Below are 10,348 nucleotides of genomic sequence, written 5' to 3' on the forward strand. Positions count from 1 at the left end.
TCTGTGTCGTTTTGGGGAACATACCATAACATGGAGAGATTGATTGGAAGTCAGGTGGTATCCTGAAGGTTTTTCTGTAAACTGTAATTTTGAAAAGGCAAAATCCTTTTACGCAAGAAAAAATGGTGGGAAAATTAAATGGTGCCTTAGGTTTTCATGAAGCCACTGTTGAAGGGAATGGTTCATTATTTCTGAAGCGGAAATATGTGTATAATAAAAAGAGTGACGTAGTTCCAGCTAATACACAGGTGTAGTCCAAAAGCAGAGGCTGTATGCTAATGGCCTAAAGGACAGAAACCAGTTTTGTTTACTGGCAGTGCAATCCCATTGGTTCTGCTTGCATTACAATGAGTAAATGCCAATTCAAGAGTTGGCCTATATCTATGGTAGCACTCTAATATACTTTTATTACTCCATCACAGAGGGAAATCAGCCAGCTGAAGTCAACGACTCTACTCTTGTTTTATCATTTTACACCCACTATCTTTTAATCTCTTGCGTATCCAAAACAGTTTCCCAAAGAAGGGTCCTATTTCATTCAAAACCAAGATTAAAGATGTTGACTTTCCCTCTCCTCTCTCTCACACACCCTCATTACACGCTTTTGAGTCATTATTTACAAATTATTTTGTTTACTGAGTTGTCCCGAGGAAAAAAAAGCCTGTTTTCCAGACTTACTTCTTTACTTAACATGCTTTCAAATGCTGTTCTGTGCTATGATGTGACTCTGAACATAACAACGCGTGGATTGGTGTTTATCAACTCTCATTGGTTTCCATAGCACTGATAGTCAGTTTGCAAGTAAAATTACAGATGGTTTTTTCTAGCTGTCAGCTCTGTAAATTCACCCAAGGATTTATGTGACAGACCAGCTCTTTCCTTCCTGTGAATCACCACGGGTGGTAAAGATTGGGCAGGCTGAATTAGGTGCTCAGTTTGCCATACTGGGTCGTCTATACAAAGATTGACTTGATCAGTCCTTCTGCTGTAAAGAAGCGTGAGTTAATAAAACTGCTTCTAGTAACCATTTTGACCTGTGTCTCTCAACATAAAATCTCACTTTGCAGTGGATGCTTATATGCACCTGAGTCTTTGTTATCTTTCCAGGAAATTTTGCTTGCTGAAAAATGGGCCAAAATGAACAAGCTTCCTTTCCCCAAAATAGACCCAAATGTATTTGATCGAGAGGGCATGAAGGAATGCTATGTTTTCAAACCAAAGGATACCTCTTCAGAGAAAGACTGTCCAACTATAATTCATTTTGTTTTGGCCAACATCAACTTCCGGAAGTACAAAGCTCCAGGTGAGCACACAGTTTCTGATGCTAAATCTAGCTGTTCCTTTGAAGCTTTATAATGTGCTGTTGATTATATACTAGAAATGTTTTGTCTCTGAAATACCTCTTAAGTCTGTCTGTAGTAGTTAGGGATTTCAAAGGAGCCATTAAAAAATAAGACGGTAAGTCCTCAGACCTAACATTTAGATTGTATTTTTGTAAAGCCCTAAATCTGCCATACAGAAGGTACAGGGGTTTACTTCAGTGTCTGCCTGATTGTTATGACGTACATTTGTTCTGTACGCAGGTGTTCCAAGAGAAACACAGGAAGAGAAGGATTTTGCAGACTTTGACATTTTTGATGATCCGAATACACCTTTCTCTACCTTCAACTTCCAGTATTCCAATGAGGCTTTCAAGAGGCTTCATGATCTAATGGAGTTCAACACCCTCAATAACATATATGTATGTATGCCAGTGTGGAAGGGGCTTGAAGGGTCCAGATTGTTGAATGGGAAAGTAGGTGGTGTGAATAAAGCCCTAAATCTGCCATACAGAAGGTACAGGGGTTTACTTCAGTGTCTGCCTGATTGTTGTGACATACAAAGTGCTTCCTGTGTTTAGTTGTGCTCCTTGCTATTCTCAAAGTTGAGGCTGGATCCAAAGCCCATTATAGTCAGTGGAAAAAAACTGCTTTTTTTAATGAGGGCTGGAGTATACCCTAAGTGAGTTCTTCATGAGCTTGTGTAGAAGCATGCACAAACTGTGGCATGGTCAACTTGCATCCTTCCAGCCTGGGAGGGAAAGAAGAGTCCAGTCACTGTAGGTAATACAGTGGCTGGACTTACCTGAAGAGAATTGCATGAGATACACTGTAAGAATTAAGTGAAGAGAATTTGGTATTTTCACTTGACCTCTATTTCTAAAGTACTGAAATAGCAGTGTTGTAGGAAGTATTACCATATATGATCCCCTGTCAATAATAAACCACTAAGCAAATACGCTACTGAAAAGGCCAGAAGTGCTTTCCAGTAGAAAAATGTCTGAAGAAGAGTATTTCTGGGGCTAAGAAGATTGATGTAATATTGTGGCCATCTTCCAAATGGAAGAATTATTGGAGTGTAGTATGTGTGCTTTTCATAATGTTTGAGCCTGTGCTTGTTAGGATCCATTCCAATTCATATTCTTTTCTAATTTGGTTTCTGTGTTGTTTTTGCCATTTTACCATCAAAAGCCCTGCAGGGTAACTGAGTAAAGGTGACTGTGTAGGATGTAGACATTATGTTCAGGATTTTGTACTCAATTCTTTATGTATGATGATTTTCTAACTGGAAGAAAGGGAATTGGAAATTTTCTGTAAAGATCTCTGGAAATTTCTTTATCAACTAACTCAGTAATAATTATTTTTTATTGATACTAGCTGTAACATGACACCATGATCCCAGCATCTGTAGAGTGAATTGCCATATTCACAAGTGTAAATTATCATCCCAGATAAAGAAATGATTTTTTTTGTCAATATAGTAAAGAAATCTTGTTACTTCAGGACAAAGGAAGCAAAAGTGAAGATTTAATCTTTCTCAAGATAATAATTATTTTTTATATCCTTTAAGTATGGATTTTCTCAGTATTTTGATTTACCCTTCAGAATTTCATTGGGACTCAGTTTAAATGGTTTATATTCTTGGGTGACTTCTTCGACGTTGGTGGCATCCTGTTGTATCTTTATTAACTACATTAAAATCAGCGCTTTATATAATTAAAAAATAGTATTCATAATAATAGTCAGCAATCACTTTGTTCAATGATGGAGCAGTGTTAAAAGTAGGAGCAACAGTTGTTAACATCTGAAGGGGTCTTTTCTATCAGTTAATAAATCATTAAGATGTAGTTATTTCCCTGAATGACACATTGTTCACTGTTTTCCAGGTGATCAAGCAAGCTATGATGGAAAGCATTGAATACAGGAAAGAAAATCCATCTCGCTGCTCCGTGTCTCTTAGCAGTGTTGAAGCAAGGAGATTCTTTAATAAGAACAATCTTAACAGCAACCATACATAGACAATGTGTCTTACGTCCCACTCCTTCAAGAAACTGGTTCTATCTTTATTACTGGAGTCAAAAAGACATGATCAGAGCATCACTGCTCTTGGACAGGGCTGTGCAAAACTCCTGAAAACATTTTCTTGTGAATTTTCAAATTTCAATATAATTTTGTACTTCCTTCTTTTTAAACTAAAAACATTGAAAACATTTCAGTATGCTGATGTCCTTATTTTAAAAGCTATGGAATTAGTTTATTTTTACTATGGTCATTGGGTTCAGTGTCTTCTTTTCCTTACAAAATTGTAAACACTGGTTTCTCGTAGTGGGGCAATTGTCTGATTTTTAATTGATGTAAACTGGGCATATCTTGAAACATAGGATGGAATTAGAAACACAATAGAATAAAACTTTAGTAACAGAGACAATGTATACCTGGGCTTGGGCCCAGATTCCACTCTGCTTTGTATCAATGAGAAGATTTCCTCTGACTTTGGTTTGAAAAGTCAATAATTGCTAACCTCTGCTAGGCAACAGCAGCTCCCTATTATATGAAGTTGCTTGGCTGCTTACAAGCTCTGCTAAGGTTGATTTCTTGTACTGGAAGGGGTTTTGCTCAGTAATAACCATTGGCTCTATTGGCCTTACCAAAACTCCATCATCAAGCCGTGTTTCAAATTTCACTTTTCTTGCATGAGTGGTGTCTCTTAAAAAAAAACCAGCCCACTTTTCATAAAAATGGGTATCAAAGAAATGGGGTTTATACATCTTTGATATTATAAGTAGGATCCTCAGCTGGTTATTAATACTAGCGGAGCTTTTGTAACTGATGCTAAGAAGGATCTGCTCTTGAATCTTTTAATCTCAAATATTTTTACAAAAATTGAAGCCCACTTTACTACTGCTGTTTAAGAATGTATGTATCCAGTCAGCAAAAAATCCAACCTCTTATATTTTCTTTTTCTCTTTTGTTCCACAAAATTACATTTCTTGAATTCTTGAGCTAGTAGCACCTGTGTGTTAAGTTATTGTTAGTTCATGTATTTCTGACCAAAATGTTTATAGATAAATTAAAAACAATTTTGCATTTGATCATGGTTAAAAGCATCACATTTCTGCAAAGGGACAGTGGCAATGTTTACTGGGGATAGATAAAATGTTCCTAGGTAAGAATGTGAAGTAGTTCATGTGTTAAGGGCTATTTTTAAAAAATATATTTTTAGTATGTTGCGTAATGAAAGACTGTGCATAGACATAGATTATTTTAGTACCATCTCAACAAGTGTTAACTCTGCAAATGCATAGAAAAATGGAGTCGCACCTCTGAAAACTTACAGCCTCCTTTGAAATAATGTAATTGGCAAGGGTGTAAAATGGGAAAGAGCAAAAGGAACTGACAAGGTCACTGATGGCCTTGCACTGTGTGCAAGATCTAGGAGTCACACACGTTTTCGGGCTGCTTGGCTGGCTTGTTTAATTTTTTTAAAGTTCGTGGGATTAACTCTCAGCAGATGCACCTGACAGTCCTGGCAGTTTTTCCTTAGCTGCTTTCTTCTGGAGTTTGAAGAAGATAGTAGGGGCTGAATAATTTAGTTCAAGGTGAGATTGCTGTCCTTGAGAGTTAATGCAAGAGAACATACAAAGGTGTTTGCAGAGGTGAGAGGGGAAGAACACGTCCCCAGCTGCCCTGCAGATCACTTGTCCGACGCTCCACAGCAGATGGAGAAGAAAAGCACTCCTTTCACTAGGATTATCATCGTGGTGAAAACAAAGCATGTTTTAAGTAGGATTATTTGCAGTATTGTGGTCAGAAGGCACGCGTGTTTGTCTTCAAGAGCTGTAAGTGGAATTTCTGTTGCTGTTAATAGTGTTCGGATTTCACCCTCTGTCTTTCTGATAGGGCTGTCAGGATCCTACCAAGCGCAAAGATCATGGTCGCCATGAATGCCATCACTTTGTGCAGAGACTATTTGAAGCATAGCTGATCTTTTGTTTGATAGTTTTCTGACAATTTTTACAATAACTGCTCGTTTGTCAGAGTTTATTGCTAATTCAGTGGCTGTCCCTTTTATTGTGAATTATCGAGCTATTTTTAGTTGTTAAAATCTCCAAGCCCATGGGAAGGAAGTAATTATAATGCATTTCTTTTAACAGCCACTGCATCATCCCTCCTTAAATCTACATGCAATGTTACATGATTAATAATATTTTCTGTATTGATCAATAGGTTTTATTTCTGTTTGAGTTAGTGCATGTTTAAAATCAAGAGAGAAAATAAAAGTAACTTATCTTAGTGTTGCATAATTTAAACATTTTCAATAAATTTTGGAATACAGGAGGAAACTGGTACTGTTATTTTATTCTGGTATTTTCTTTTTATTTTTTTTTCCTTTTGTTAACATAATATTTTTATTTTCTATTTTATAATATGTACCTACGCTGTTTCTGGAAGTGTCTTATCATGCTTGATATGGTTTATATTATCACAGTGTTATCAGACAATAAAAAATAAAACCTAACTATATTTGGCACCTACTGTTTTCAGACAGGTTTTTTTGATCATTTACATGGTATTTTCACTTTTATTGTGAAGAGATGTTGAACAGCTCAATGGTGTGTGGAACCTGGTGGGACAGCTCACAAGCAGGAAATTCAAGGTTTTGCTTGTTATTCTGTTTTTTTTTAGCTTAGATGTTAAAACTACAACTTTTTTGAGCAGTTTAGTGTGTGGGGATAGCACATCAATCCATTTTTATTCCTGCTTATACATTTTGTTATCTGCCACTCTGCCAGATATTTTGTGCTGTTCTGTTAAGAGCTACTATGGCCAATTACAGTATGGGCGTTGGGTCTTTGCTGCCTTTAATCTCGGATTTCTTAAAAAAACAGGTCAAGGAGGGAAGTGTCTCCAAACCTGTTCAGATCAAATGGCTGCTGGCCTGTTGCTTCTGATTGCTGAAAACCAGGAGGAGTCTGTCATTTGCAGGTACTTCAAAATGCAGGGGCATCATTCTGATAGAAAATGTGTAAATATTTTTCTTCCATTACTGTATGGTGAATAAGGCTAAGAGTCAGTTATGACCAGCAGGTCTAAGAGTACAATATTAGAGGCATCAGAAGCTTGTGATCTAAAATGTCTGTGGAGGGAGTGACAAGTGTCTCAATATGCACCGAACTCTCGTGAGCCAACACTGCTGGGACCTTGCAGTAGTGTAGGTACTAGTATGGATTTTCTCATTTTGGAGCAGAGGGTCTCTCTGCCAGGGCAGGAGTCCCTCTTCCTCTGCTAAAATCAAATTTGTCATACCCCCCCCCCCCCCCAGTTCTAACTTTTTCAAACATTTGAAGTGGCTTGGGCTCCCCAGAAGCTCATTGGTAAGTTCATAACTGTAGTTTCACTACAGTCTCAAACAAAAAGCCTCTCTTAATTTTGTGTCCATAAACTTAAAATGGAAAAATCCATCTTAGTATGATCAGAAACTTAGAAATTGAAACCTTATTTCAGTTCGGCTGCAGAGCAGAATACTAGGATTTACAGTCTTAGTCACACGTTGTATTAAAAATTGTGTCAAAGGAGAATAATAATGCAGAAAAAAACCTCCTCCACTTCTGACGACTGATGTGAAACCACATTTTTTTCCTTAGCCTAAAAAGTTAGTCCTTTGTTTCTCATTTTCCCTTCCTTCAGTCCCTGGTTCATCTGGTTTATGCCTGCAATATTTCTTTCCAACCAAATGTAGTATACCTAGAAGGCAGTAAAAGGTTGCTTTAGAGAATTCAGATGTCAGAAATTATTTTAGGTGATGCCTGCAGGATATGGAAGTGCCGTCATGCTAGCCCGGAGTGACTGCAAAGAGCTCAGCCTTACAGGTAAGTATGACTCCTGAAAAACAGATGTGGACTGTGTGTCTGTCCTGCTCCAGGGAAGCCTGGCACCAAACTTGGCCCTGAGATTGCGTTTGTTTCCTGTAGGACTTTCGGGCAGTCTCCAGCTGCTGGGATAGGCATCTGAAATCTTTGCTTGTCTTTTTGCTTTAGCAGCAGAAGTGAATGCTCAGAATAAAATCCTATTGACCCGGAAAGCATGAGAGCATGAGAGCGTTGACCTCAAGAGTGTTTGAATCAGTGAGAAGAAAATTCATTTTGGCAGGGAAACAGAGCAGCAACGAACGCGCTTTCTGGTTTGACCTGGCGTATTTTGTCTGTGGGATGAAACTTGAGAAGTCAGTGTGAACGGGCTATGGTGTTCTCTTTAACACGACCCTGATCACCCACAGATCTCTGCTTTTGGAGCAGCAATAGGCTTGTTTTTGATGAGAGCTCTTTAGCTGCTCTGTACACAGAAATGGATGTGAGATCAGTAACACTGAGGAGTGAGTTGTGCAACCACATGCATTTACATAACACGTTTGCTCTGAAGCTCACTCAAAGCAAAAACATGTAGACGTTTCCTGAAGCTGTAAATTCACCCATCACTCTTACTGCTTTTGCACTTCACGTACGGGCTAGATCTGTGTATTAATGTGACTCATCCAATTAAGTTATATACACTGGCCCTTCTCACACTAGGTAAAAAGTAAAGACTGTCATGGTTCACAGGCAAGGAATTCCCCATGACAACAAAACCAGACTATTTTGCATGCAAAGAACAGGCAGTGCAGCATTGAAGTTGATAGAGCAACTTTTTAATCTTTAGACTAACCAAAAAATACAATATTTGGTACAACGGGAACAGGAATTCCTTATGTGACCATTTAACCCGTGAGTGCCAAGCCACGCCAACTTGGCTCAGACAGAAATTAGGGACCAGAGGCCAAGCCAGAAGAGTTCTGTTCTCTTTAGGTTTTGTCAGGAGATGTATGGGAATAGAGGAAGACCCAAAGCAGGCAGCCATGCACTGGAGGGGTGACCTGGACCCCAGGGGTGCCACAAATACAGCTGGTTCTGAGCAATAGGTGGGGGGGGCAAACAGGGTGCTGAAAGAGAAGCCCCAGCTGCGGTGCGGCCAGCGGGTGCTGGTGTGAGGGCTGGGCTGGGAGGGATGCCTGATGTTTGCAGAGGGGGACCATCCTGCCGGCGCTTTGGGCTTCCCCGCGGCTCCGTCTGCGCCTGGAGTCATCAGCCCCATTTGTGAGGTCTTCCTGAGACCTGCCAGAAAAACCTCGGGGTACTGAATATTGGCCCAACTTCATGTTAAAAAAATATTTTGCCTTTAATGAGAGTAATCCTCTTCCAGTGTGTCCTCCTTGAAGCTTGTGGCCAAGCTAGAAGCAGAAACCCCGAGTGCTTTGGGATGGGTTTGGCCCTTGTGTTCCCCTCTAATTCTCAGCCAGATGTATTTTTTTAGGCAAGTCAAAAGTGAGTATGGAAAAATAGGCAGCTCGGTTCTTATTTGGGTGTGAAACAGTAACTTCTGCTGCCTCAGAATAACTACATAAGTAAAGTTATACAATTTTTTTGTCACCATATTCTAATGTATCCTTATATCTGCTCCTCACTCAGCTTTCTGGACAGGGTCGCAGGGACAGATGGATGCGGCCAGTGCTTGCTCTGCACGGGAGATGGAAACTCGCTTCTTCTGTAAGGAAGGTCATTCAGCGCTTCAGATGAGGAGGTTAACATAGCAGGCGTGTTCTGCATGTGTTCAGCTTGTGTTAAACATGTTATAGACGTTTTGTTGCCAACATGTTGTTTAGGGTGTGTTCTGGAAAATGTGAAATGGAATTAACGTGATGACATTAAAAGAAATTGAGGCAAGTGTTTTGCCAGCATGTTTGGGAGCTAGAAACACTGATACTTTGCAGCTGTAGAATTAATAAGAATCCTTCCTTCTCGTCCTGTTTTGCTGAACCCCGGGGATTTGCTACAGGATGTTTTTTTATTACGGTCAAACACTGTTTATTACAGTAACTAATCCATGCTAGCTGTCAGCAGAAATCGGCACAGCCTGAATGGCTGAGATACTACCTGTGTGCTGGCAGATGTGGCTGTGAAAGTCCATCCATCTGTAGTAGCCCCAGGGCTCTTGCTTTCGGGCAGGATGCTGCGGGCGATGGCTGCAGAGGAGCCGTGACCTTGTTCGCCCGTGCATCCCCAGGTGGGATGAGCGAACGCGGTGGGAGCAGAGGCTGAAACAAGGTCTGAATCAGTGGGTGGAAAACCCCACTGGTGCTGAAGTGAGACATGTGCCATGGGCCACATCCAAAGTTTGGTTTTGCCGTCCCATTGCAGTACTTGCAGCTGATGATTAAGGCTGGGAGGAACCGATGGCCCAAGAGCCTGGGCAGTGTTTAGCATGTTCCTATTTGCCTAATAAAGCTGTTGAAAAACACCAAGTAAGAAGTTTTGCCTCCAGTAACCTCTTCCTATTTTGAACTGGTGCTTGTTTGACCTTGCAGAGGTCCAAAATTTAGTAATGCTGATTAACTCTCATTTGCCGTTCCTCCCTCAGCTTCAAGTCCCTTTTAATATCTTGTATAAAGCTATATTTTCCCCCCATTTTTAGGTGGAGAAATTTCTTTCAAGCTGGTTTAGAGCAGGTTTCAATAACCCACCACACCGTAGACCTTTTTGTGTTATTGCATGCCTGTGTGTCTTTTCCTTCTCTTTTTTTCAGGCAGTGTGGGACAAGGGCTTGCCAGAAAATAAATGAGATAATAATTTGGCATCTGAAATCCTCACTGTGTCTTTATCAGTCATTTCCTTTTCTTCTTTTATTTTTATTTTCTTTTTGAGCCTGAACTGTTTCTTCCTTAGTCTGATGTGCTACGCCAAGCAAATGCTGTTTGCCAGCAGGCATGCGGTGACCCTGCGAGCGATGGCGTGCTGTCGGCACGCATGCCGTGGGAGGTCTGTGCGGCCATGGGCTTCGGCAGCGAGACGCAGAAGCTGTTCGTCTGTGGTTTATGTTCTTAATTCCCCAAGAGGAACATCTGTACTCTCTTTTCCTTGTCACTCTTCTGAAAGAAGATATGGAAACAACACCTAGATTAGTAAGATGCCTGTAATTAGTAGGCTTCATTAAGTCGC

At 40.1% G+C, this 10,348-nt stretch overlaps 1 protein-coding gene across 4 annotated transcripts in view; it reads left to right on the plus strand.

Annotated features, from left to right (window-relative positions):
* Positions 1–5,850, plus strand: part of PLA2G4A (phospholipase A2 group IVA) — an 86,079-nt gene extending 80,229 nt beyond the window's left edge. For all 4 annotated transcript variants that reach the window (XM_052800984.1, XM_052800986.1, XM_052800985.1 and 1 more), the window contains 3 exons: positions 1,108–1,303; positions 1,584–1,741; positions 3,206–5,850. In XM_052800984.1, coding sequence (XP_052656944.1) covers positions 1,108–1,303; positions 1,584–1,741; positions 3,206–3,337 — 486 coding nt within the window. In that variant the 3' untranslated portion in view covers positions 3,338–5,850. The remainder of the gene's footprint in view (positions 1–1,107; positions 1,304–1,583; positions 1,742–3,205) is intronic.
* The last annotated feature ends 4,498 nt before the right edge of the window (positions 5,851–10,348 follow it).

Source organism: Harpia harpyja, chromosome 11, assembly GCF_026419915.1.
Source record: "Harpia harpyja isolate bHarHar1 chromosome 11, bHarHar1 primary haplotype, whole genome shotgun sequence".
Lineage (NCBI taxonomy): Eukaryota > Metazoa > Chordata > Aves > Accipitriformes > Accipitridae > Harpia > Harpia harpyja.